Source organism: Ixodes scapularis, unplaced genomic scaffold, assembly GCF_016920785.2.
Source record: "Ixodes scapularis isolate PalLabHiFi unplaced genomic scaffold, ASM1692078v2 PGA_scaffold5__190_contigs__length_132052651, whole genome shotgun sequence".
NCBI classification, from domain to species: domain Eukaryota; kingdom Metazoa; phylum Arthropoda; class Arachnida; order Ixodida; family Ixodidae; genus Ixodes; species Ixodes scapularis.
The window spans coordinates 55,568,971-55,596,786 of record NW_024609880.1 but is presented as its reverse complement, the minus strand read 5'-3'; the positions used below and the strand labels follow the sequence as shown (position 1 = coordinate 55,596,786).

The 27,816-nt window shown below is 44.6% G+C and overlaps 1 protein-coding gene across 2 annotated transcripts; it reads right to left on the bottom strand.

Annotated features, from left to right (window-relative positions):
- Positions 1-1,173: 1,173 nt before the first annotated feature.
- Positions 1,174-27,794, bottom strand: LOC8051950 (cysteine protease ATG4B). Of its 2 annotated transcripts, XM_029975576.2 has the most exons (14): positions 27,718-27,792; positions 26,637-26,805; positions 25,306-25,404; positions 25,139-25,210; positions 23,757-23,855; positions 21,946-22,044; positions 18,210-18,282; positions 17,507-17,586; positions 12,458-12,648; positions 7,896-7,974; positions 7,669-7,808; positions 6,551-6,607; positions 6,361-6,472; positions 1,174-1,379 (listed from the first exon to the last, which is right to left on the bottom strand). In XM_029975576.2, the coding sequence occupies exons 2-14, from the start codon at positions 26,695-26,697 to the stop codon at positions 1,315-1,317; spliced, it is 1,227 nt and encodes a 408-aa protein (XP_029831436.2). In that variant the 5' UTR covers positions 26,698-26,805; positions 27,718-27,792; the 3' UTR covers positions 1,174-1,314. The 2 variants fall into 2 exon arrangements, with proteins under 2 accessions (XP_029831436.2, XP_029831437.2); XM_029975577.2 differs by lacking the exon at positions 26,637-26,805 and having other exon boundaries at positions 27,718-27,794.
- Positions 27,795-27,816: the final 22 nt, after the last annotated feature.

The following is a 27,816-nucleotide window of genomic DNA, read 5'->3' as shown; positions in this document are numbered from 1 at the left end:
GGAGACGACGGTTGTCGCAATTAGGCACTCCCGGAGTTTGTTTGCGTGGTTCGTCGATGACACGGCACACAGTGTATACCAAGCACATGCTAGGACTGGTGAAATTAGAGCGGCCTGCGCAAATCTCGCGATGTCTACCCCGAAGCTGTTGCTCTTCCACACTGCATTGGTGACTGATAAGAAGCGCACTTAACGGTGCAAATTAACCCGTTCAGACAGACATCGAACATTGTCAAGCAATGTAATACTTACCAGTACCCTGAGTGTCACGCAAGCACGTCAAAAAAAAAAAAAAAAAAATCAAACATTATTTGAAAAAAAAAAATTGAAAGTTAATAAATTCACACGTACCTACCGTGACAACCCGGCAGTGTAGCAGGGCCTCTAGTTATTCGTTTCGGTGTTGAGCAAAATAAATGTACCTATTAGCGCAAAGCTGGTACAAATTCGTCACATTAGCATGGCATGTACATTGGCGCAAATGGCACAGCGATCACATCACCGAAAATTGCTTAGCAGGGATTAAGCTCTAAAAGAAAGTGCCAAAATAGCTTCATAATTTGTTTAAACTAATAACGCACAAACTTGCTCAATGCTCTGCTGAACCGAGTCTACTAACAGGATTTATTCGTTAATTAGTCTGAATAGGCAAAAAAAGGAAGATGTTCACAAATCTCCGTAATGCGAAATTAGAGCGCAGTTCTTGAGGAGGAGGAGGGAAGGTACGGAGGGGAGGGTATGCCCCTCCTACTCCTCCGTACCCTCTACTCCCCCAATTCAGTTTCCCCGCTAAATATAGCGAGGAGAACAACGTCACGTGACTTAGGGTCACGTCACCTATGAACAAATTCAGTTTCTCCGCTGGATTTTGCGGGGCTAAATCCAGCGAAGAATCGAAATTTCCCCGCTAAATTTAGCAGGGAATCAAATTGGTGTTGAGGTCACATGACGTTAATTACCCCGCTAAACTTAGCACGGTTATGCAGACGCCGACGTCGCGAAACACGGAAACGAGCGCCTAAGAGCTGCGCTCTAAAAACTTTTATGAAAAAAGCACCAACGTGTAAATGATTCAAAGAAAGAAACAATGACAATCTACTGTGTTTGTTCTCCACACTCTTTTCGTGACGAAAAGCGACACTGGGTATGTGACAAGTGAAATCGAGACGACCGTACAAGGTAAAACAAATTTAATGTAAAACTTGTCCTCCGTAGAAAAAAACGCTGCTCGCAAATCATTTACATTATAAGCTAGCTTTGATACAAGCTGTTCCGTCACGACATCGGTTTCATCGTGGCATCCCCTCGTTGAGCTCAGAGTATCTCGAACTCGTCGTCAGAGGTGTCGTATTTCCTCTCCTGGTCCAAGAGCGTGAATTCTGGTCATAAGAAATGACACATCAGTTTCAATCCCTATTCAATAACCGCAGCTGTATAGTATTAAAACCAGTAGTCACTGCTTTTTGCAAGCCTTTGATCTTGGGAATAAAAGTAAAGTAGATCGAAAGATCAGGAAGATTCGTGCAAACTAATAAGAGAAAACTGGCTATTCGCGACTCCAGCAAACTATAGGGGGGGGGGGCAGGGCGCTGGTCAGGCAAAATGGCGGACGAAAGGAGGTTGTTCTCGTTGTTCAGCAGGCGGGCCACCATAAATTTCTTGCACTGCAGCGTAAAATCGGTGTTACCTATGAAAGAAAAGCGATCTTTCGACGGTAGAGACCTTTTTTTAGTTGGAGTGTAGGAATGACACGGCGGAAGCATAAAAATAATTACTGGAAACAATGTTTCTATGCTGCCTACGAGAATCAAGCAGCAATAGCAGACGACAGAGTCGAAACGGTCTCCTCTCTTGAGCTTCTCCGCGTTGCCACTATGCGGCGTCGATTTTGCTGGAGTCGTCAATATTACCTAAGCAAATACCTACATAGTTTGGTTATTTCAGCAAATTAAATGGTGCCTGCCAAACAATTCTCTCTTAATGTTCCATTTGGTGAGGATATTGAATGATAGAAAAAACAAAGCCCACTTATTGGTTGCACTGCCTGTGACCATTAGCACTAGACGAGCCAGTCAGAATAAGCTACAACGAGATACTGTCTAAAAATGTAAGGGAACACTCATTGCTTCTACTGAAGCCCATAGCACAACACTTCTTCTCAATTAAACATACTACTTTATCCCTTCTAACATGTTCACAGCATCATTGATCAGCGGAGGGTCATGTTGCATATGTCAACCGTGCTGCCTAAAACATTCAATCCTTTTGTGCACAGCGAGAGCGATATCTTTGAAAGAAATTAACGCATGGAAAAACATTTTTTGCATCCAATTCCACTAGCCATAACCAGCCTCTGTGCTGGGTAGAGTTCCCTCGACCCACCAGCGACCCATGATGCACAAGAGAAGAAATAACATTCAGTGAGGCACCAGTCATGGGTACCCTGTGCGCCTCACCTAATTGTTCTACTAAAGCGCCTAGACGGCGCTGCCCCCGTAAATGGAGAAACACAATTAGCAATATGCTTGCGCAACTAGGAGCCATACTTTCGATTCCGAGCGAAAGTGGCACATTCCCTTTTTGAAACACATTGCACCATGCGGAAAAAAAAAGCTTGCCCCCACGCCTAAGAAAGCTGATGGACCTGCTTGGAAGATCCAAAGATGGTGCATGGGTTGCTATGCGTCGATCAGTACAAGCACCAATCCTAACAAGGCCAGAGTGACGGCGAAGAAAGTTGTCACATTCTGTGGAGACTATATGGAGAACCCATTTATGCCTGTGACATATTTCAGCAATTGGCACAAATGGAAGCCCTTGAACATTAATAAATGTCTCGAAGCCATCCTAAAGATGATGACATGAAAAGTTTTGTTTGAGAAAACCTCGAAATTACAGCAATTCTAAGGAGGAACACCTGGTCTTGGAGCTTTTCTTCCTTATTTTTTTTTTTTTCTTTTTTTTACCAAATTTAATGAAACAGCACAGGCTTGTTCAGAATTTTGTGCTGATCTGAAATATCTTTTTAATTTTATTAGTAGGTTAGTTTTTAGGATAATTATAATTAACTTGCCTTTCTTTTCTAAGCACAATAGTGAAAAACATTTTTTTAAATTAATGGTTTAACATGGTGGTCATATACTACAAATTATGAAAAGATACAATGTTGGAAGCACTTTTTAGAAAATCATTATTATTTACTTTACTACACATTGAAGTTCAAGTGCTCGAAGTGTAACTACCAAACAATAAAACAATAATTCAGTTGAAAATTTTCGTAGACCTATATTGATTTATCTGCTTCCAAGATTGTATGCTTTGCACATTTAGCTACATGTTGCTAAAAACATTACCATGGGTGGAACTCATGAAATGTACTTGGGAGCAGCCACGGGAGCAGCTGAAACAGCTGTTTTGGAGCAGGTTGGGAGCAGCTAAAACTACATTCTGGAGCAGGCTAGGAGAAACTCAGATCTGTTTTCATTGCACTTCAGCTTGTGCCTTAGACAAGCACGGGAGCAATTTTAATCATGCACAGATCAACATGAGTGGTTCGGAACCTAGGTATAGATGGGATAACAGTGTAACAGATGCGAAAACTTGGCCTTAGTGAGAACCAAAAAGCAAGTAAGATATGTTTCTGAAGATAGTGTCCTTGATATTTTCTGTGTGGCTTTCAGCTGCTCAAAATGCGAACCAACACTGTTTATAGCACAACCCCAACATGCTCGACATAGTAATTATATGCGCAAACCACATGACATGCGTAAGCAACAAACGTGCAGTTGCGCAGAGGAACAGGGCAACAAATTTTGAGCTTATCCTATTGTACAACTCAGTATCGAAGCAGCAGACTACGATTAGTGGAGTTATCGTATTCGAAGCGATGAGCCAGAGCAAGATTAAAGTACGCCGAGCAGATCTACCGCTCGGGTGAGAGCTGCTGGCCGGCAAGGTTTCGGATCGGACAGCGTTTCAGTTCAATCAAATCATGATTTATCCTGCAGGAATGCGGTTCCAACTTGTAACGATGAAGCACTAAAAGGAATCTCTCGCTAATGTGTTTTTGACTGGTTGACGTCCGGAACCCGAGCCGCAGAGCCTCAGGCAATCTGACGCTTAACGACTCGACCTCACCTCAGCCGACTTGCTGAACCGCTTATGGTTGAAGAATAAGAATCCAGTCGCAGGTGATACAGCGCTTGGAATCAGACTCCCGAGTTGTTTGTGCGCTTGCGACTCGGGATACACAGGGAAAATAAACGGAACAAAAATTGCAAGGCCGACCAAGCTAAACGCGCTCATTGTTGCCAATCAAGTCGATAAAAACTGAAACCAAGACAAAATATAATTTATTTGGCACACGTTGTGCGATTTGGAGCACAATGGCGCGAGGTATTGGCTGTGGCACAGTTTCCGCAAAATGGCGCAGGATGGCGCAGAAAAATGCGTATGGCGCAAATGGCGCAGCCGTTCCACCCCTTATTACATTTCTGTCTGCCCTAGATGCTGAAATATCCCTCCTAAATATTTGCAGAGTCCAAAATTTGTGTTTTAAGGAAGTGCCGTTTTAACATCGACGAAACCTTGACCCACCTGTCTAGCAAATTATTATTTTGAAATTTCCTGACTTTTTCAGGTTTTCCCTGACAATTTCTGGAAAAAAGGCCCAGACCACAATTACAACACAAAGCATTGAGCCTTGAGCACTGTGAGGATCATTTTGCACGGGCTTAATCCAACTTGCATATTACGAAATATTCGGATTTGTCCAGTCCGGATTAAATGAGCACTTTCTTGCCGCCGACATCTTCAGTGAAGAAGCCACTTCCAGAAACACAATAAAAACACAACGCTCAACCACACACGTCAATAACTGAATGGCAGCACGGCCGCCAGATACACACTTTCGGATACTTTCGGCTTAAAGCTTGAATTGGATTGGGGTCTGCGGCTTTTCCATTTCTTACTAAATCTAGTAGCTCTAATTGGATCTAGCCTACTGTCATGCCCTCAATCCAATCCAATCCAATCCAAGGCTTGGACTGGATTTGTCGGCTGTTCCCTTAGCATAGGGTGGCACTCTACATTGGGTGAGCAAAGCTCGCGCTCCGCTAAGCAGAATTTATTGCCTATTTTTCTGCCTTCAAATCCTCCAGTCTTTGCTCAGGGCACTCGATGGCGTTTAATGCTCATTTTCCCTGACTGGGCTCGCTTTTTGACAATATCAATCACAATTCCCTGATTCTTCCCGGTAGCTAAAATTTCCCTGACAATTCCCGAATTTCCCGGTCATAGACACCCATGAACTTTAGCGCTTTTAGCCCGCATCAATATTATAAAGTGATATTATGGCTCAAATATTAATCTTCAAAATAAGATACCCATCAGATCAAAACGAAAATAGCAGTAAATTTCAAAAATGCCATTTTCCAAAAAATTGTTTTTAGGGATTTTCCGGTTCCAAAGTCTCCCCTCAACTTATTTCCACCGAAGCGCACTGAGGACGCTTTCAACAAAATGTGGGGCGATCGCTGGCCCAGTGGGCTTGCGCACAGCAGCTCGGAGCATGTGAAGCAAAAGCTCGAGCTGCAGAACCCAGGGATCCTGGGTTCAATCCCCACCCCTGCCGTTTCGATCTGTATTAGCATCGAACCGGCGTGCAGTCGTGTATCACCAAGCCGTGGTGCACGTTAAAAAGACCCCAGGCTAGTGGTTGTACTGCACTGGCTAAATTGCTCATCTACAGCTGGGGGACAAGTCCCACCTTGAGGCAGACTAAATTCTAGGCTGTATAAACATACGCACAACCCAATTTTATTTTTTTTCAACAAAATGTGTTATACAAAACATGTCGCTGTTGAGCATTTGTTAGCTGTATTCAGGCATTCACTGAACCAAAATCTTCATCTTCTCGTCGGAAAAAGAATATAAATAAAAGCTTCAATATTTCAAGGCAAGAGACCAAAGCCTTCATCGATATTTGTCGGTTTAGAACCCAGTGCGAAGTGGGTGACCGGTGGATCACGCGATGAGGTCCTAGGATTGCTTGGAAAGTTCCAAAGAATTGGCGCACTGCTCCAACTGCAAGACCACTTGTGCTATTTCATGACGGCGTAGGGAAGCAGTTTTAGTGGGTGAATCACAAGTGGGTCACAGTGCATTTCTGGCATCTGCCAGCGTCATAGGATCGATGCTGTGTCGTAAGAACACTAGAATACCAAAGTGCACGTCCTCTTGCTAGGGACCAGCACACTGTACTTCTGTTTGTGAAGCAGAAAGCCGGAACTTGAAAACTGTTATACTGGGTGAAAGTCTGCGACTTTCACTCAAATGCAAAGCACCCCCCATGTTACTCACCTACGCTTTGTGGCTCCGCTTCTGTGCCGAGTTCAGAGTCTGGGAGGGGCCAGCCGACGGGACGGTCTTGCGTTATCTCGAACAGCGGCTGCTGCATTCGGCTAATCAGGTGCTGGGAGACAAGAGGTAGAGCTCCAGTTCAGCCCCGAACCTCTCTCACGAAAGGTGTAAGGACAGAAGCAGTCCTTACCTTTTGTACCAAGTTGCACCATACGTCGAAGTCTGATTCAGTTGCCATGTAGAAACACTGTAATGACGAGCGAGGAAAACACTCGTGAAACCTTGAAAAGAGAAAACCATGTGGCCCATAGTTAGGGTGACTAGACATTTCGTTCTGGCCGGGGCAGTCCTGTATTACAGGTCTATTTCTGCCGTCTTGTCGTTTTGTCTTATTGAAGGCTAGTGGCCTGTTTTTGTGGGAGCATGTTTACCAACAGCTGCAAAATCAGTATTAGGCAAGTGGGAGAAAACCAAAAAATGTGAACACATGTTCAAGACGTATGTTTATAAAAAATACTATGAAAGTGTTACCTTCCATGGAATACAATTTCAAGCTCTTTCTGCGATAACACCTGAAAAAAACATTTTGTTCACGTAGGCACCTGTTTGGGAGACTTCTGTATCAGCAAATCTGGTACGCTTCAGTTGCCAGTCTATCTTCCCCATTATTTAAAAATGGGAAAGAAAGGCACTTGTGTTCTCAACGAAAAACTTGGAAGAGATGTGTATTTTTACATTAAATGGTGGCAGAGCTTTCCGTCTGCCTGCACCCCTCCGATGTCCCTTTATCAACTCTCGAGGATCATAGTCACCCTACCCATAGCGCCGTTCCACTAAATTTAGCCGGACATTAGCCCGTCAAGTTTAGCTGATGACGGCATGGCACGGTAGGGCCATGGTGAAGTGACAGCTAAACAAATCCGGAAGTCACTTCCACCAAAATGGATTCTGTATGGAAAAAAAAAACAACCTATATATATTGCCTTGTTTCGACATTTGTCAAATACAATGAAGGTGTAATAGCACCAATAAGCAGTTCCAACCTTACTATGCAGCGAGAAGGGAGGGAGAGGGAGAGGACGTGTTACAGCACCACTTACCCCCCTTTCCCTTCCACGCGATGCAACACCATTGGTCACGTACACTATGACGTCAAACCAACATCTGCACTCTGTTGCCGACACTCTCTCCCATGGCCTCGCTACAGTGCTACCAACACGAGCGTCGAGCGGGCGAGGTTAATGCAAGGTTCCGGCATAAGGCTGTCGCTTTAAAAAAGCTGGTAAAGAGTAAACGGAAGACACTGACCAGGGCAACTGAGGGGTCCAGCTCGCTGATGTTCATCCTGCTGGCATGGGCACAGTGGTAACTCTGGTCATCCGGAGAGTCGACGTCTAGGTCGCATGCCAGCTGCGTCGTGTGAGGGTCCAGGAAGATCAGCTCGTCCTCTGAAAAATAACCCCGAGACGACGTCAGTTTCGACTTCCCCGTCTCTCATGGGGGGTACCCTTCGTTTCGCGGCAACGCACACTCACCGACGACGCCAATGAAGTAGAGTGCGTGGTTCGGTTTTCCGCCTATCATGCCCAAGGACTGTTTCAGCGCAAACGTCCTCTGCGAAATCAGAAAAGAGGTTGTACGTTCTAGAGCAAGTACGAAAGGGCTGGCGGGACCCAGAAGCGCACAGAGTTGTTGCTTTTCAAGCAACGGAGATGTTGTTGTTGTTTTAACGGTAGAGTCACGACAACGAGTTCTCTAGGTGATAGTCAAGAAACTCGGTGAAACACAAAGAGGACATGCAATACTGCCACGCATGCAGCTAGCCAAGTGGGCAGCGCGGTCGTGGCCCAACAGTTATTGTGCCTGCCTCCCATGCAAAGTGCCACGGTTCGATTCCTGGGAGCGACACGTCTCTTGTTTATCCTTGCAATTTAGTGCTCTAGTAAATTCGAGAATCCTGTTGCTTGTTCGAGATGCAAATGTTCTCGTCGCCGAACCTTTTAGGCCGATTGTTCCAGAAGCCAACGTATGTACATAAGGGGCTCCGCATGGCGACTCTCTGTCAGTTTCGCCCCAGCGTTCAATCCAGCTATCACGCTGACGGTGACGTTCGCGACGCTAATCTTCCTCTTTTTGTTTTGAGCACAAGTTCGCCCCATTCAACGTTTAGTTTCTTCAGTTATTATCACCTCATCAATCGTCATTCGTGACAATACCTCTGTGTACACCTAGTCTCCGTTTCGTGTTACGTTGGACTGCAGCGGAGGCTACAAGCCGTCGAATCCAATCCTACGACGTGTGAGTGTCATGTGACCTTCAAAAGCGCACCCACACGGGTTTGCAGTCACATGATACATTCACAAAACTGGACTGGTTAGTAGCATGTGTTGTGGTCCAACGTAAGGTGAAACAGAGTATAGTCTCCGGGATTTTTCAGTATAATCCCATGCTTAATCAGCTTACCTGCACAGTGACTCTTATTTCGAATTCTCCGGTTCTAATTTTCTTTAATACTACTGTTTAATCCCAGTGACGATAAGGATGAGGCCAACATTACTGACCTTGCCCTGTTTGGCATAAAGACTTCCAGCTCAGCAGTGCTAGGACAGTACTGTGCCATTAGGAGGCTAGGAATATTCTCAATCACCAGTGCGAGTGGGCAGCTTGTAAGGCATTATGCAAGCTTACCATAACCTTATTGCAAGAAAAAGTTATTGAGCTGCTAGAGTTAGAAAAACTCAGTTTCTAAAAATACTCCTAGAGCAAACACATTTTTAAAACTGACTTTGCTATGCGGAGGGCAAGTTCGTCTGCTTCTGGCGCAGGGGGTAGCGGTGACGTCAGAACGCCGAGCCCTGATTGGCTGATCGCGACCCCCTATCTGAGCGTCGTCTGCTCCTTCGCAACGTCGTCTGCGTCTCTCTTGAATTTCCTGCGACTTTCGGAAGTGCAGAGGCCACGGAACGATCTTACGCCAAAAATGTCCGTAAGACAAAACTTAAGAACAAATTCGTATTCACGAAACGAAATTTTCGTAAGTTTTGCGCAGGTTACGACGAAATCCTACGACAGCTCCGAAGCTGTCTTACGCACTTCTTACGATCAAATCAGCATGGCCGACAGCGTCGCGGTCGCGACGGCCCACGGACGTTTATTTTTCTATACGTGCGCTTCTCACGTGTACCGACTTCAAGCAGCAAGAAAAAAGTAAAAAGCACTTGAAACAGACCACGACGAACAAGAACGCTGGATCCAGAAACACCCAGGAAAAGCTCCAACGGCCACGATTCCACCGAACGCGACCAAGGGAGTACGGCAGTTAGGCCTAGCAGGCACTCCGCGACTCGGCGACCCACGACCGGCCCACGACCGGCAAACGTGCTGAATGGAATATGCCCGGACGACCCTTGTGAACCCTTCCCGTATTATACCTTGATCGCTGACCTCAATTTTATATTAAGAGGTCAATTTCTTCCTCTTGTTATCTCTTTGTTTCCCGAGGCAACGGTGACTCTCGCCGGTGAAAAAGCGGTGAATCTCCGACAGACGCAGGAAAGGTAAAGCAGCCATGGCTACGTAAAGCAGACGACGTTAACTGCGCCAACCCGCTGACGCCGTTAAAGAATGAGGTGTCTCGCCGCACACGAAAGGAGGGAAAAAGTATTTGGGAGGGAACTTGCGGACACTAACACGCTCACCTCTCGGTTCTTAGCAAACAAACCTCGGCGCCTCGGGACCTCGCCAGTGAGTCCTTTGACTTCCCTCCGTGATGCGCGTCTGCTAGTTGTTAGACAAAAACAACGTACCGCTCGAGTTATTTCGTCTGCCCTCTCTGAAAGGCGAAGTCGAGCTCGCTCGACTTCCGAAAGTCGCAGGAAAGGTAAGACAGACGCAGACGACGTTGCGAGCAGACGACGTTGCAAAGGAGCAGACGACGCTCAGATAGGGGGTCGCGATCAGCCAATCAGGGCTCGGCATTCTGACGTCACCGCTACTTCCTTTCTCATGCGCAGAAGACGAAAATGAGCCCACTTGCGAGGCGTATAGAGAAGTTCTAAATCTGAACCATAGTGAGGCAAAAATATAGTAAATAAAAGTTTCAGTCAACTTATAAATGCCAGTAGTGTATTTCTGGAGGAACACAAATGAATAAAAATTTTTATATTTTTTTTGCTTCACTAATTCACTGGTATTTTTATCACGCAACATTTGCATAATAGAGTTATTATATTGTACACTAGAGGTTCGACTGGCGCTATACTCCGTCTCACCCTTTGATGGACTAGGGCCCGAAAGCTGGCGGGCAGAGCACTACCTCAGAAAAGCTTGCATCCGCATTGCGAAAGAGAGCGCGAGAGAAATTCTGATCTTACGCATGTGGTTCTTTGATGTGAGAGCGGGCTATTTTATATTGGTAAAGTAAAGGTACATGGTATTTAGTATGGCATGAATGAACATTCATGCCATATTTCATAAACATGTCAACTATTTGGAGAAGTTGGAGGGTGTGCAGGCAACACTGACAAAGTCTTTTCGCCTTAGCCCATAACAATCTAATCCATTCCAATATTTATGTACGTAAAACGTACCCGGACCCGTATTTTCCTACTGCACGTGATCCATACATGCGTTTCCGTTTCGAACACTTGATTTGACTCATCTTCATTTCTTAATGGCCACTAGTTCTGATCTTGGGTTCTCTCTGCCACATTGCTTCCAGACGGTATTTAATCCCTTCAGTAGTCTTCAGTAGTGAAAAGCAGACGGAGCCACCGCAAGGGTGCAATAAGCAGACAAAAAACTCCTCCGCATGACGCGTCTTGGCGCACTGATACGTATGATGGAGCAAATGTCCCACGTGGTTTCTAAAAGGCTCGTGATCGGACATGGTGGACTGTAGCATGGGTGTTTAGTCCATAGTCAAATGAGATGGAGTATACTGTGTATGTGACTTTAGGGATGCAAATTGAAACAGCCAGCAACCAGTCTACTTCTGTGGCGGTCCTCTGCATTTCTATGGGAAATTGCACATGTATTTTGACTTTTTGCTGGACGAGAACAGAAATCAGCTTTGTCCCTTGAGTCGTAGCAGATGCTAGGTCCTTTTATTGAAATTTTAAAAGTGTAACTGCTTTAGAGACAGTATTTTTCTTCCCCAAAGAATGATGCTAAACTTCTCTATATTTAAGGCCCAAACCCCTGTTCCATCGAAGGTGTGTAAAAACAAGTGACAATTTCAAGCAAAACAACAATCGAAAGGAATGAAGAGGGTGTTCAAGGTTTGCCAGCATTCTGGTGGCACTTACCCTATATATTGCTAATATGACTGTCCTGTCACTATATAAAAATGACCCCGTTGTTCCACCTTTGTGAGGCGTTAAAAACATTCAAAACAAAGTATAAGAGTACAGTAATCCCTCATCATAACGAAGTCAATAATACAACAAAAAAATTTGATATAAGCGGTAATTCGATAAAAGCGGTAGAGCTGAAAAAAGTGCCAGCAGCCTTGAAGGTGGACGGGAACAATGCAGAACGCTCCGATCATGTATTTAATTAAACAAACCCTGGTTATGTACATCCCGCAGCAGCTTTACCGAGTAAAAAAACAATTAAGTAGAGTTTGCCAATATTTTATCCGGGTATCAGTTTTCCCTGAACTGCTCCAGGCATCGCAAGAACACTGTCACCGACACTGCACTCCACTTTGTTTCAAAGCAGCCATAGGGTGCTTCACGTCTCCACAGTCGTCGGCATTTGTCAAGGTGCCTCTCCGACGTCTCTCCGTGTTTACACAGGCCGCACACAAGGAGCTCAATGCTACAGGTACAGCCGGATAAACTTATATCAAGTCAAGGTGTTCTTGACATCGCCATTGTTTTGTTTTTGTCGGCGGTGGAATGCTTCGGGTGAATTATAAGTCGACCCCTCCCCCACTTCAGATTTCCAAAAACTGAAAAATGGGTAGACCTACATTCATGTAAATACGGTAATTTGCTGCCACTTCGAAACCATTCGAAAGCATGGGGTGATATAAGAAACTAGACACGCCAGTTGAGGATGTGTTCCAGGCCTCGTACTTGGATAGCAACATCACCTTGAGGCCGAAAGCGTAGATCCGGTTGATCTCGCTGAGGCCCAGCCGGAGCGGGATGAAGAGGAGCAGGGGCTTCCAGCTTCCTTCCGAGTTGGCCGGCCGAGAAGGCTCGGAGTTGGTGCGGTTGCGGACGAGGCCGTCTGCCGCCGCCCCTTGCGGAGGTCCCGAATTGTCCGTCTTGCAGGCCCTTTCTGAAATGCACGAGTTCTCGAGCTACTAGGTTCCTAGGAATCCGGGGTTCCTCAAAGAACCCCTTATGGGTTCCCCGAGGTCCCAAATAGAGAGCCTGTGTTAGAGAGAGTTTCCAAGTGCCCGATAGGGGTCATGTGGTTTGTGGGCCGCGTTGTGGGCCGAGTAGGGAGGAGGGGCCAAAAGCGTCGATTGTACTGCCAACGCTTCCGCCTTTCCGCCCACTTTCCCCTCGCCGCGCGACGAAGCGGCACATACACGCTCGCAACCAATCTGCGCAGGAGGCGCCCGCCATTAAACTGGAAACGCTCCCCCCATGGTTTCAATCTAGACTCTCTAGTCCCAGATTTCCTTAACCCCCAAAGGAAGTGCTTTTTCAGTCTGAGCAACCCATTCATGCAAAAATCTGTTCAAAATACTCCCGCTGCGTGCGTTATTGCTCGCAAGGCCTGTAGGCTTCTCAACCGCTTTACTGCACCACTACCAAGGTCGGGACAGGTTCGTCGTATATCAATTAGGAGCGACAGGCGTTCGAGATAAAAAAATTGAGAGCCCTTGCTGTAATCATTATTTCCATAATTCATACCCTCATCCATTCATCCTTAAAGGTCCTTCTTGGAGATAAATTACGTAAGTACATCAGGGGGAGGGGGGGTCAGTGCAACATTTTAATTCTAACATGGAAGGAACAAAAAACAACACAAAACATTGATGCATTTTAGCAACAAGAGGCACTCGCATATTGCTATATAGAGTAAAAATAATATATTCAAATATGCAAACAAAGAAAGGACAAAAGAGAAACAATGCATAGGAGCAAAAAAGGCACTCTTATGCACGTAAATCAAAAATTAATAAATTTAAGTATGCAGACAATTTTAATTGCCGACAAATAAAAGAAGATAGCGGTGCCTCAATCTAAGCCCTGGGCCTCAGTACCTCAGAGGCGGCAGCTTTCTACTTTGACTGGGCTACCCCCTTGGAGCCCGATGCTTCGACCCCAGTGAGCAACAGCACCACCAAGCTCCTGGGGCTCCTTCGCACTACGTACACCGATTGAACAGCTTGCCAGATCCTCTTGGCTCGCTGCTAACCTGCCTCAACAAAGTCTGGACATCTGCAAATCAAACTGCCATCCTCCGCAATAACAGCAGTCTACCTCGTCGTCCTCTTGCGTGTACCGTATATACTCATCACATTATCATGTTCATTACATGCGGCACCGCGAGCCTGCATGGCGTGGGCTCTCCAAAGATCTCCAGAGCCAAATAAAGATATCATTAATATTATTATTATTATTATTAAGAGTGGAATGTATCTATACTGTGTGTCACTAGTTGCATACAGTATAGGCGAAGGCAATGCCAGGCGAGGGGAGAAAGGGCAAGCACTAGGAAGGCTGAGGAGGAGAGAAGCCTCCTCTCTTTTCTAACGTTCCTAGTGCTCTCCCTTTCTCCCCTCACCCTCCATTGCCCTCCTCTCCCACTCCGCCTTCCCAGTGCTCACCCTTTCTCTCTTCGCCTGGCCGTTGCCTTCGCCTCCACTGCACGCAACTAGTGACGCGGAGTATAGGCAAGTACTGACACTCTCTGGTAGGACATTCCATTCCGAGGTGGCAAGATGAAAAAAAGAGCTGTTAAATCTGTTAGTGCATCCGGAAAAGCACTGTTTTCAAGAGGCAACGAAGTAAAAGTAATTGTGTCGTGTTTATGTTTAGACAGCGTGAAGTTAGTCATCCTGAGTAGGTGTCGGATGTCTCCGTTGTGGATGAGACATTTAGTCAGTGCAGTCCAACTTAAAGGGACACTGACAGGGTATTTATGCTCGCCGAGGTTTTTAGTTGTACGTGACATATGAGAGCTCAACTACCCAGAACAGAATATGCGGCTCAAAATTCGGTTTCTTTCCGCCCGAAAACTGCCGATCAAGAATTGGCCGGTTCGAGTCTCGCTCACTCTCTTTTTCGCGGTCACGGGCCGTTTTCTAAGGTGTCGATGCGACCACCAAATTTAATCAAAGTCGTGGGTCACTGAAGGCCCACACTCAATATTAAAAATAGAAAAAAATATGAAACCTATTTTTTGTGGCTTCTAAAAAGCTGTAAATACGTTGATTGAAAAAAAAATTTCCACAGACAACCGGAAGCATTCTGTGCGTTCGTCGTTTCGCGTATCGTGGGACTCGCGGGGACGGCGATGGCAGCGGACGACGGGCGTGGGACCTCTATTTCAGAACTGTCGTTCGCGGTACCGGCGAATTCTGTCTACCGTTAAAAGAGAAATTTGGGACTGATCAAAAGAACTGGTATTCATCCCGTACGACACGCTCGGCCACCAAGCCGACTTGCACGAAGACGTCGCCGAGCCGTCGCTCCCTTCTCGTGGCTGAAGACAACGCTCGCGCAAACGTCAAGCACGACGTGTCTACTTCGAGTTGAATATGCACGCGTACGATTTTTTTACTACGTGCGAATGTCCCCAAAGCGTGGTGCTTCCCGACTTCGACCCGGGAGTGCTTTTGCTTGAGAAAAATCGACAGCAAACTTTCCAACTTACAGTTTACCGGCTGAATTATTACTAAGGAAAGAGATCCACCAGAAACGAGATGCCCTAGTAGCTCAGTGGGAAAGACGTCCGCTTCACACGCAGTAGGACCAAATTCAACCCCCGTGAATTTTTTTTTTTTTTTTTTTCAGACATTTTTTGATGTTTACATATCTTTCTTTTTTTTACAATCATCACTGAAGAAACAAACAAAAAAATAACAAACAAATGTTGTGGACGATACTTCGCTGAATTAAACGGTATGGGATTTCCGTTTTGACACCTGCGAACTCAATGTAGTCACTTTCCACAAAATGCAAGGAGCATATAAATCAGGTAGCGTCCGCTTTCCGAGGTGCCCGTATATGTTCTACAGGAATTGCAGCCAGCCATTGGTCCCGATCCCGTTGATCTTTCGGAAACTCTGTCGCACAATGCCACTTTTTTTTCGGACGCAGGACATGTGAGCCAGCTCTTCACGCAACATCTTGGGTTTATTATTTTCGGAGCCGATCATGGAAATTCACCACGGGCACTCACTACTCATCTCCAACTCCTCAATGTACAAAACAACTCATCTTGGAGTGCAGAACAACGAGCGGAACAAACATAACTGCAAAAGAATCGCACAGCAAGCAGTTCCCGCACGCCGCATCGCACGCCGCATGTCGTGTCGTCTGCTACCGGAGAGGAGAAAAAAAAAACGCACAGTCGGGTGTAGCCACGTGACTTCCGCCAGTCACTCTCTTCTCTCCACTTCTCCGACCTCCGTCGGGTTTCGGTTTCGAGCAGTTGCGTCTTTTGGCTTTATTAAAGAAATACGCTACTCTGTTGCAAAATATCAATTGGGTAGTCCTCCGACACCATAATAAAGCGCCTGGCAAAAAATAAAAAAAAATTTTTGGGGAGTGTCAGTGTCTTTTTAACATGCATCACAAAGTGGTGATACACAACTACACGGTAGTATGATGCTCATCCTAATTGAAAGAGGCAGAAATGGGGGACAGTAAGACCTGCAAGAAGCCTACAATGCTACTACTGAGACATGTTATTGACGGGGTCCCTGTCTTCGATGTTTGTTTCTAACACAATTCGGTGAAATAATGAGGTAATCGTATCCCCAGCATGAAATCTATGCTTTTGGGTGTTTATTCTACATTGACACCTCCAGTGTATAAAATTAGTTAAAAAAACACCCAGAGACATGATGCAAATGAAAATAAATGTGTAACAATATGAATTTAAAAAAAAAAAAAAATTCTAAGGTAAAGTTTTTTGATTGAGTAACCCTCGAAATGGCACTATTATTATGACCTGTCTCTGCTTTCCAATCAACAATGGCAGAAAGCTTATCAATATATTTAGAATAAAGCATTCACAAAAGCCAAATGGCTGATAAAATGTTTGGTTATTAGTTCTTTTATCATTGACCTGTCAAGAAATTCACCGCACATTTATCAGTGCTTTGGTTTTCAGTATACAGTCGCCAAACGATTTTTCGGACGCTAATAATTCGGATTTGTTCGATATTTAAGGCCTAAAGGAGAAACCATGACCTACCCCATAGAAATAGTGCATATTTACGACCATTGTTTCGAACAGCTTGAAGTCTGAAAGTTTGATTTTTCGGACAAAATCGTCGCGAGCGATCAGCGGGAAACACCACCGAGAAATGGACATTTTGGATTTTATGTTGGTTGCACATAGACTGGCTTAATTTGGCAACTCTACTTTAATACTGCTAAGTCCTACTGCTACCTGATGCTGTACAGCTTTTCTTTTTTTTTTTTCTCTAGCTGCATGTCATTATTATTATCATTGTTGTTTCCATTTTGCTTTGTTCATTCGCCAATGCAGGCATGGATTTGCGTCTCTCATCTCGACTCAATGAATTGTGTTTTCGGACTACGCTGGCTTGAATGTCATCGTCAGAAAGTACACGACTATAACGCTAGAAAAGAAGGCAGCGATTCTCAACCTAACAGAAAGTTGCCGAATGCAAACAGAGGCGTAAGGTAAAACAAGGAGCGCAGGCACAACCAGAAGCGAGGCACTATTTATGGCTTTTTAAAGCCCACTTAGACATGATAAAGGCAAGTTTTTTCATCTGCTGATTTTTCGGACTGCTTTATTATATTTGGACGTTTTTACGGTCCTTCCGAAGTCCGAAAAATTGGTCGGCAACTGTATATCAAGACACAGGACACATTCCTCTACTGTCAACGCTCGAAGAGATTCAAAGTTACCATAGCCACACGCCACAGCTACAAAACGCCTCCAATATTTCTGAAAAAACAAATATGGCAACGAAACTTACTGATTTCATTGATTATCACGGTGTTGTCCATCGCAACATGAATGGCGAGAGAGCTCCACTTGTCAAATATGGCCAATTTCCTGAGCAGAAAAATATTTATTTTTTAATAGTCAGGTTAGAAAAAAAAAAATTTTTGCTTTGAGGGTTACTTTGAAAGTAAGAATGCCTCCAAATTTTTTTTTTTCTCACAAAGCATAGCATATTTATTGTTGGCATTCACGTGGATAATTGCTATACTTCTTTCCATACACTTAAGCATTTTTCAGTGAAGTTATCATTAATATCAAAATTTTGTGCAACCACTAAGTAAGATGCATCACTCCGGTTCAGTAAAATTATTTTCTTCAACGTCGAAGATTGTCACTTACGGTTGTCACTTCGTCAATTCAAAAACTGCATCCTCTGAGCACATCCTTTAGCAAAACAACCACCTGTTTTGTTCACTAATGAAGCACTAAAGTAGATTTTAAACTTGTCTTTCTATGGCAGTATGTAATTCAAATCTCCCTAAGCACTAAAAAAATACAAAATTACAACCATGCGTGGCTTTTTTTCCGGATTAAGAATTTGACCAAACATCACAATGTTTGGTCAAATTGTGAAATATATCTAAAAAAAAAAAAAAAGGAAGTGTGTGGCAATGTTTGGTCGTGTTTTAATGAGGAAAAAGGCCACATGCAATAATAATTTTGGACGCACACACCTAAGGACGTGGGCCACCGTGTTGGGTCCGAACCACTCTCCCACCGTCTTGCCTTCCGAGACTCCCATCTGTGCTGAAGACAGTCAGAAAAGGTCAAAGGCCCAGCCTACAACAAGCCAGCCATGCAGACACTCGGAAAGCATGCATCGGTCCTTCAGAGTACCGTGGATACTCGATGCTAAGCAGTTTTACCAAGATTAACAATGAAGTTGACAGAAAAAAAGCAGCCATTCAGATGGGAGAAGTCAATTGTTACAAGTTTGCCATTTTTAAGTTGACCAGCCCTCTGTCACAGTGAGACAGGTGGAAGAGGACCTTCGATCGGCATGCTGCAAATTCTCTTAATTGGCCAGGCTAAAACTGGATGTCGTGGCAAGGGCACTCAAACGGGTTTACTATGGTTGATCAAACGCCATTTCATCACAACACGTTTAAGAGAACTGGCACGTTTTAGCGAAGCATGGTTTAGAGAAAGCGTAGCCTCAGTTTAGAGAAACGCCGTTTATCGAAAAAATTACGCTGTTTAAAAAAGGCTTTCCTACTTTGCGCATGTATCAGTGGGGTGCGTGTTAACCCATCCCCCCCCCGCTGCGTTCACGCCGCTTCGCAGCAAAAGTCTGCAGCGGCTCATTACAAAAATGTTAACTCACCTGACCCATCCGTACATGCCACTTCGCAGCGGCCGAATTCGTTAAAAGGAGGCTCATCGAAATTTTCTCTAAACTGGGTTTCTCTATAAAGGCATTCGATAAACTGGGGTCGGTTAAATGGTGTTTGCTGAAACGAGCCTCTCTAAACCACATGCCTCCGACTCAAACTGCCCCATTTATTGGAATAAGCTATGATTAGGGATGCCGCGAACTTTTTTCGAATCGAAGTTTCGATGATCGAATCAAGCGGTTCGAAAGGTTCGAAAGATTTCGATTTTTCGAATTGTCTATATCGTAAAATTCGACGGAGGTCGAATTTTCGAACTTGTTAAGCTAAGAAGTTCGACGCTTTTCGAACCGTCGAACTTATTACGCTAAAAAATTCGATCTTTTTCGAACTTTCGAACTTATTGCGCTGCAAGGTTCGATGCTTGTCGAACTTTCGAACTTGACTGACCAAAAAATTCGATAAATTTCGAACTTTCGAACTTATTTATCAAGAAAATTCGAAAAGTTTCGAACTTTCGAATTCTGAAAAGTCAGAAGTTCGACGAACTCGAACTTATAGGGTAAAAGTTCGACGTTCGTCGAACTTCGAAAGACCGGCGGACGCTTTCATTTGATTTCAAGTAGTGGGGTACATTCGTAATTTTTTTTCTCGAACTTTTACACGCGGTGCTGCGTTCCTTACGAAAGACAATGTCATTTATTTCAATGTTCTGGCATGCTTAGGTTTAAAGAAATAAATCCCCGAAGGGGCGAGGACGGACGACGGGTTTTTGACGATTATCGTTTGTGCCAGATTTGAAGCACGCTGCAGCCGGAGCAATTTATGGTAGATATGTTATACTTTTTTTTAAGAATGATCTATGTATAGCGTAGGTAAGTGCCGTCTTAAGATGTGATTATTGTTATTCAACGTGAGTTTCGAAGAAATGTCCAAACATGTATCTGCATGCAATTATGACCTAAACTTGATATTTATTTTCGTCTAAGTTGTTTGAGGTATCGCATTTAAATTAACACCACAGACAGTACATATCATTGCCATCTGCAGAATACAAAATAATATATTTATTGTTTTTTAACGTTAAGGAATAAATTAACTCATGGCAGAAGATTTCTAGTAGTGTTCAAGTTCAGCACGTCATTAAAAGAAAACTTTCTTTTTTTTTCGCTTCACGTTCCTCGGACGTGTTTCTTTTAGCCTGTACACATTTTGGTAAAAGAAACTTGTTTTGAAGTTCTGAACCTCGGAATATGCAAGGATAGAACACTTCCGACAAATTCTTGATAGTTTTTTTTTTTTTTTTTTTCTCCTGCTTTTTATTCCCGCATTTATTCTTTTTTTTTTTTTTTTTTTTTTTTTTTTACTATCGGCACAGGTGTTTAGGTCGAAAAGACAGCTTTGAACTTCCGAACCACTAAGCATGTGACGAGCAGTGCCTTCTGACAACGAGTTTCTAACAATGACCATCTACGCAACCTTTTATGCAGTGAAGAGCGACAGTAGCTATACATATGCATAAATAATTTCAGATTAAAATAAGCTCGACCACGCCCTCTTTCCCCGTATTGTTTTCTTTAACAGTTCGAAATACCTGCAAGGAAGAGAAGGAGGCTGAAGCCCCCCCCCCCCCCCCCCCCCCCCCCCCCCGCTACCGTCTTTCCCCCCGTTTTTCCTCTTCCGACGCCACTTGTATGGTAGAACGCTCCTCGACCTCGAGTTGTGTCGGCTTTTGTGCTTTTTGCGAGGCGATTCCTCCGTCCCAGAAAATAAACCTCCAGTACAATTATAAACTTCACCGGATCGGATTACTACCAGCGTGCAAGGGGTGGCGAGCTAGTTTTCCAGGTCGCTTCAAGGTTTCTCTGAGCCTCAACCTCCTGCTTGCCCCTGGCCGTTTCGAACTGGATGAGTCTCGTAAAACAGTGTGTTCGTGCAATCACTACTGCATGATAAAAACCCGACCCCCCCCCCCCCCCCCCCCGGGGGCTGGCGGTCACAATTCTGCACTGGCAAATTCTAGCACGTCCGGGACACTCGTCGTCTCATTTAATTGCCTTACCAACTTCGCAGAATCTAGATATCACACCCTAACTTTTCTAAACTTGATTTTGTGAAAACAAGCGAGTCGTGAAAACGTTATTTGAAACTGAAACTGTAGAAAAACTTGAAAATCGGACTTCAAACTTTGAAAACTTGGATTAAAAAAAATTCAAAATCTTCAAAGTTTTTTTTTTTTTTTTTTTAATTTAGCGTTAAAAGTGAATCGAAACTTTCGAACTTTTCGAACTTTATGCCAAAAGAAATTTGAAATCTTCGAATTGTTCGAACTTCATGTCTATAAAAATTCGAAGCGTTCGAAGTTTTCGAATTTTTTTTACAAAGAATTTCGAAATCTTCGAATTTATCGAACCTGAAGTAAAAAAATATTGGAAATATTCGAATTCGAAATTTTAGAAACCGTGAAAGCTTCGAAATTTTCGAATTCGAAACTCCGCTGTGGACAAAAGTTGCGAATTTTTCGAAATCGAACCTCGGTCGGTACGAAAATATCGAAATTTTTCGAAATCGAACCTCAGTTCGCTTCGCAAATATCGAAACCTTTCGAAATCGAACCTAGGGTGGTTCGCGACATCCCTAGCTATGATTATAAATGAAGTCACCATTCCACCATTCCAGAGCACATATACAACAAATCATTGTGATACATGAAAGTAGTGCAGGATATGACAAGGCGGGGGCAACATTCTCACGTGGAAAAGCTACCGATGCTATGACACAAACTGTTACCATAATTAAGATGCCCGGGCTCCAGAGCAGGCTGCGTCTTTGGCAACGAGCACTTTTTAAGGGTTGCCATTTGACAAGCTCTTTCAATGTGCCACTATGATTGGTCACATTCTGATAGGCCACAATAATTGATCTCATGTATTCTTGCAGAAAAGTGGACTTGTAAAGACAATTGTTTGAGTAAATAAGCATGTAGGAACATAACTACGCCAAATTTTTCTTTCTTCCTACCCAAAGTTTGCTCGCGAAAGGAGACCTGTACGGAGGGGGCATTTTGTGAGCCCCTCACCTATTTGGTGGATGGAGAAGGTGCAGTTCTTCTTGTCCTGGAACATGCGCAGGATGTAGAGGTAGTCCTTGTTCTTCGTCCCTGGCTCCCACCGCCATTCTGGGGGTACGCAAAGAGAGGGCCTGCATGAGCTTTTGACCCTTGCGGTCAGATACTCTGACCAACTTGATGGTCATTCCGGTCAGAAACTATTTTGGACGGATGAGTCACGAAAAAGTAAAATAATTTCGGCAAACAAAGGTAACATCTCAAACTGAATGCAGGTACAGGGAAGTCCGGGAGATTGTTAGTGTACAAACTCCAGGACAATGTTTGCGGCGGAGCGGCTCCGTGGCCACTGTCTTGCGCAGTCATTTCACCTTCATCACTACTTTCACTCAAGTCGCAGAGGACGTCTCATCATCAATTGACGGAGGGATACAGTCATCCTCTTCACTGAAATCATTGTCACTTTCAATTATATCAAGTCAAGAGGTACCGTAAAATGAATGTGGCTGGAACGTGGCCATCATTCGTACAAACAAAGTTGAAATTTGCGAGCTCGTCCGTTGTTTAGACTGTTTAGGATTAGTTCTGACCTCTATCAGAAAAAACTCAAACCCTTTCAAGAGTGAAGTGATTGAAATGTTAAGGGGTAACTGCAAAGAAAAAAAAGTGTTTTTTAAACAGCCTATATCGGACAAGCATGTCACAAAACAAATCTTCCGCGAAAAAACAAATTTTTTCTAGCAATATTTACGCCGCAGGACGTAATTTAGCCGTAGTCACAACTTCTCCACATTTAAAACTCCCGCCCTTTCGACGCGTGCAGAGTGGCTGGTATACGTGACTCCGTGACGTACAACAGCCACTACGTGACGTATAATACCAACTTTGTGGCACGCGATTTAAAGCGGACTTAATAGCCGCAAACTAAAATGAGTCTCGCGCAATAAATATTGCTGTAAAAAATTTTGTTTTTGGCGGGAAAATTGTTTTGTGACATGCTTGTCTCAATTAGGCTCTTTAAAAATACACTTTTTTTCTTTGCAGTTACCCTTTAAAGGAATGTTTCAAGAGATGGCACCACCAATCCAGCAAGAAAGAACAAAGGAGCATGTTTAAAAGGATGCGGGAATGCGTATCGGGCGATGCCCAACTCCTGATCGAAGTTGGGCATCGTTTCTCCAATGTCAGGCGTGGCCCGACACATGACCACAAAGGGTTAATCACACCTCACAGCTGTAACGCTTTCCCGGTGTTAGGTCAGATGATTGCGCATCCTCATGATCAGATGACCATGACTTTCAGCTGTTAACATGTTCATCTGTCGTTGAATTCGGCAATGCCAACGTTTTGTTGCCTTTAAGTCGTGCACAAAACTCGCAAAAAAACTACTACAACTGACGAGATGAAACAATGTGAGCTTCTATGTAAACTCAACTTGACACCCAGACTCGAGAGCGTATAGGTACTGAGAGTGTTGAGAAAGTCAGTAGAATGAACAGCAACAAAACATATGGCCAAAAAAAAGCTATCCCCCTCAAATATAGCTATCCCCCTCAGATATAGCTGAAAATGAGTAGAAGCATTAAACTTCCTTTGTCGGTCCTGTTTATTAGAGCTTTTAGTGGACACCAACATTACTAATAGAGCATTAATAAAAAGCTCCACAATGATGCATACGGACAAAGTCTGCCATCTGTTGAGAAATTTATTAAAGGTTTCACATGTTCACACAGCAACACATTTGAGGACGCGCATCTGCCAAAAACTTTGCGGCAAAGCTCCCACCCGAAACGAAGTCGACAATGTCGACAAGACGGGCATACCTCTTCCAAGGTGTCTCCTCATCAGCGCCTGTGCAAGTACCATCTGGCCGCAGCGCAGCATGCAGCCCCATCCCGAGTCGCTCGTGGGTCCCGTGCCACCTGAATGCACGAGGGAAGCAAATTGAAGCACCTAGAACCTTTCCCAAGTTCTTCCCGCACCAACAGTACGGTGCCACGAACGTGTCTTTGACTGGTGCATCGGGCGTCCCACGTCGCCCACGCATCGAGCACCATCCCGAAGTGTCGACGGATCGCGTCGTAGAGGCCAGCGCATCATGTTCTCGGATGTCGCGATCGTGGCGCTTGGTCGGAAAAGTTCCCGCAAACAGTATCAGCGGACGTGAATGTCGTTGTCACTGCAGCATCCCAACTGCTGCCTGCTAAAGCTCCAGCGTACCGTCCAGCTGCAGAACGACCTGGGGCGGAACGGGCATCTGCTCCATCCGCCTCCGCTTACGTGCCACTGCTCGGATTGCGGAGGGCCACAGCACGAAGCTTTTGTGGCGTCGTCGGGAGCAGAAATCGGGGGACCACTTTTGAGGATGGGCTGAACGCACCAGTATGAAGACTCGTTCCAGGAACCGTACTGACGGCAAGAGACGCAGACCACAGGCTGGATGATGCCACGTTTGACATTGTGCAAAATCCAATTTCTCAAAAGATAAGATTTTTTTTTTCTTTTTTTTTTACAAAGATTTGTAGTACTGCTTTCGCCATGTTGACATAATGACATAATGCCCATATTTTGGAAACAAATTTCGAAAACGATTTTCACCCCAATTATCGCCCAGCATTGAATATAAAAAAAATGATTCTACTTCTTGCTTTTAAAAAATTATGTTTCTTGCTTTCTGGGGGACTCAATAGTTCAATAAGCTGCTCAATCATTTTCAGAACTTTTAAACTAATATTTCTTAATAAAGAACAGCTTGCAAACCCTGTAAACTAGATTGAACTTGCACATCACATGTGAGCTACATCGATATCGAACTTGTGTTTCAAAATGTCAGATGTGGCAATACCAACCTACTTCCAAAATTTTAGTACAGTATGCTTAACATCAATACATGCCTTCTTGTGAAGTTACATACACCAGGAGGTACATGCTAGCCTTAGAGGACTGTACTAGTACTTTTGTCAAGGTCCAGATGGCACATTACGTGTGCACATACCAAAACATCAGCTTACCATAAAATCCCGAGCAAGCACCCACTCAAAGTTGGGAGATAATCATGTAAAACTAAGAGATGGGTGCCCCTTAGGTCTACTATGTGTAAAGCAATGTCCTTTGTAAATTTCCCAAATGTTACAAAATTGATGGGTGGGCACTTATTCTGGGACATGCAGACGCTGGTACTTTACGGCATGTCGGCAAACCTTACCAATGGCCGGAAAATTCTTCCGGTAGGTCAGCCATATCTTTGAGGTCACATCGGACCTGAGATCATCCAGCTCTGAAAGGTTGAAAAGCCGCTGAAGTCTCTGCTTAACAAATAAATGACAAAAATGACAAGAAACACCCAAAAAAGAGGCGGTGGCATTGGCTCACCATGCAATGTGCTGTACTTCGTTCCCAGGATGTAGACAGGGGCTTCGGAAGGTTTGAAGTCATCATACTCTACTGCTCCAACCTCGTATGTTAGACAGGCTGCAGTGTAAACCAACTTTTAAGGCAACCATATTCATCCTAAGACAACATCCACGAGACAACATACAAGCATTGTTGTATGCTACCTGTGAGCATCCAGTTATACAAATCTCCACTCCTAATCAAATATCATAGGCTGGTGCAAAAACAAGGTACTATCTTAATCATGCTGAGCTAGAACAAGGGAACATGTGGCGACGGATACTGTCAAGGCATTATAAAAGCTCGGCACACAACTGTAGCGCATTCACTTCGCTGCAACTGCGCCCTAGACCGTTAGAGCGCTTTGATAGTAATCGATACCACGTGCTTCCATTTAGCGGCGTACACTTTGCATTTTTCTGGGGGGGAGGGGGGCAGGCTGAGAAGTTTTCTGAGGGGGGAAGCGGGGGTGCTTTTCCAAGCAATTTTTTTACACCGGCAATTATCAGTAGTTCATTTTAGGGGGTACATTTTACAGCGTATGTATATCGCCATGTGTCCGGCGCTGTGTTCGTTATGTTTACATGCCACTACTAGAAGCTCGTTACATGGCACGTAAACAGCGTGTTGGCAAGGATCATGGCCCGGGGGGGTGCAGAGCCCCCCCCCCGGATCTCACCAGGAGGGGCACGAGCCCCGATGCCCCCCTTAGTTTACGCCTATGCTTCCGTTAGCTGTGATTAATATAGCACAGGGTGTATGGTATGTTACCGTGGACTGGAACAGTGTTTTCTCACAACCTTAGTTCATACTGTGGTCCGACATGTGTGCTATGTACGCATATCGAAAGAAGCAAGCTCAATCGTGTGGTATTGGCAGTGGCGTACCAATTTGAGTTTGAGTGGGGGGGAAACCAGACCCCCCCCCCTCAGGGCCGGGGGGCGGTGCCCTTGGTATCCCTTGGGCGCTGCTGGCCAGTGTTTGTCCTGCCCAGTGCGGCTGTTTCAGGGGGGGCAAAACACATGCCTTGCCCCCCCCACTCTGAGAACTGGAGTGGCAAGTGGCCCCCTTGCCCCCCGGCTTGGTACGCCCATGGATATTAATACCGCACGATTGTGCTCATTACTGTATAAGCAAAGCTCACATAAGAAGCATAAGGTGGAGGAAATTATGCCTGCAAAGACACCCTACAAGCTTCTTAATTGTGCTGTTACTAGCTCCATGCCATGGGGTTGTAGAGAGAGAAAGCTTGTCTGCATGCCAGTGCCTCCGGAAGTGCAGGGATTAAAGCAAACATAATAAAGACTCACGTTTTACATAAGAGTGCCACATTTCTTGAAATAAAGTGTGGTGCCTCAGCAATGCTTTCATTAGGAAGGCCTCTCGGCGTTTCTTTCCCCCCCGTTGCCCCCGTCAAGCTGCCGTTGCAGCCGCTTTACGACATGAATTTTTGCCTTGGGCCTGGCTTTGAGCATGTGTCTGTGGAATGTGATAAGAAATGCATCCTTCTGCACCCAATTCACTTGGCAATTATTCTTCTATTCCCGATAGTAGCAAGCGAGCCAAAGGAATCCCCACCAGCGCGACAAACATCGAAATTCGCTAGGCAATATAACAAAAAGACTCCCCAAGCAGCCGACCTTAATACCCCATCCACAGAAGAAAAAAAGATAAAAAAATAAAATGTTGTTTATTGTGTGATGTTCAAAGTAAAATGTCGCTAACAAATGCCCATTCGACATGTTTGCCAACAATGTATGTCGTCTGTCCGCTAGGTGGGAAGAGATGCCCTTTAAACAGAAGTACAAATCACATCCGTGTTTGTGCCTCAGCTTTCTGGCATGTTACTATCGAGGTAACGAACTTTGAAACGGTGTCAAGGGTAGCTGATACGAAAAGCCATACAATGCGCATCGCGGGTTATTCGTGCAATAGAACATTTCCCATACAAGCTCACTTTTTCTTTCTTTTTTTACGAGGACGCCAGCTGTGACTATCGAGCATAGCAACAATGACATGTCAAAAAATGGGCAGGCCCAAAAAATGTAAACAAAGAGCTGACGGTGATGTCATAGCTCGAGGGCCGATCACTCAAAATTCGCAGCAAATCGGTTTCCTCTGCTCGAAGTTGCCTGCGCGTTAACGAAAGGTTATCTTTGAAACGAGTAGCTCAAATGAAGTCAGTGTTTGTGCGATGACACATAGCTTTTAACTACCGCCGAGCACCTCATAATAGCGATACACAAGGATTCCGTTCACCGAGGTCATGCGATAAAAAATAGCCCAAGGAGCCCGAAAATGACTTCAGAACAGAATCGACAGCACAAAACTTTTCGAATAATTGGAAACAGGGCGTAACTACAGCGCTAGGCAAAAAAGGGCACAACCTACCGTTAAAAACATCGGCCATTGCTAAAAGCGAAACATTGATGGTTTCCGCGATGAGAATGAGGCGATGAGGACGTCGTCCCTTTGGATGGAGCTGGTGCA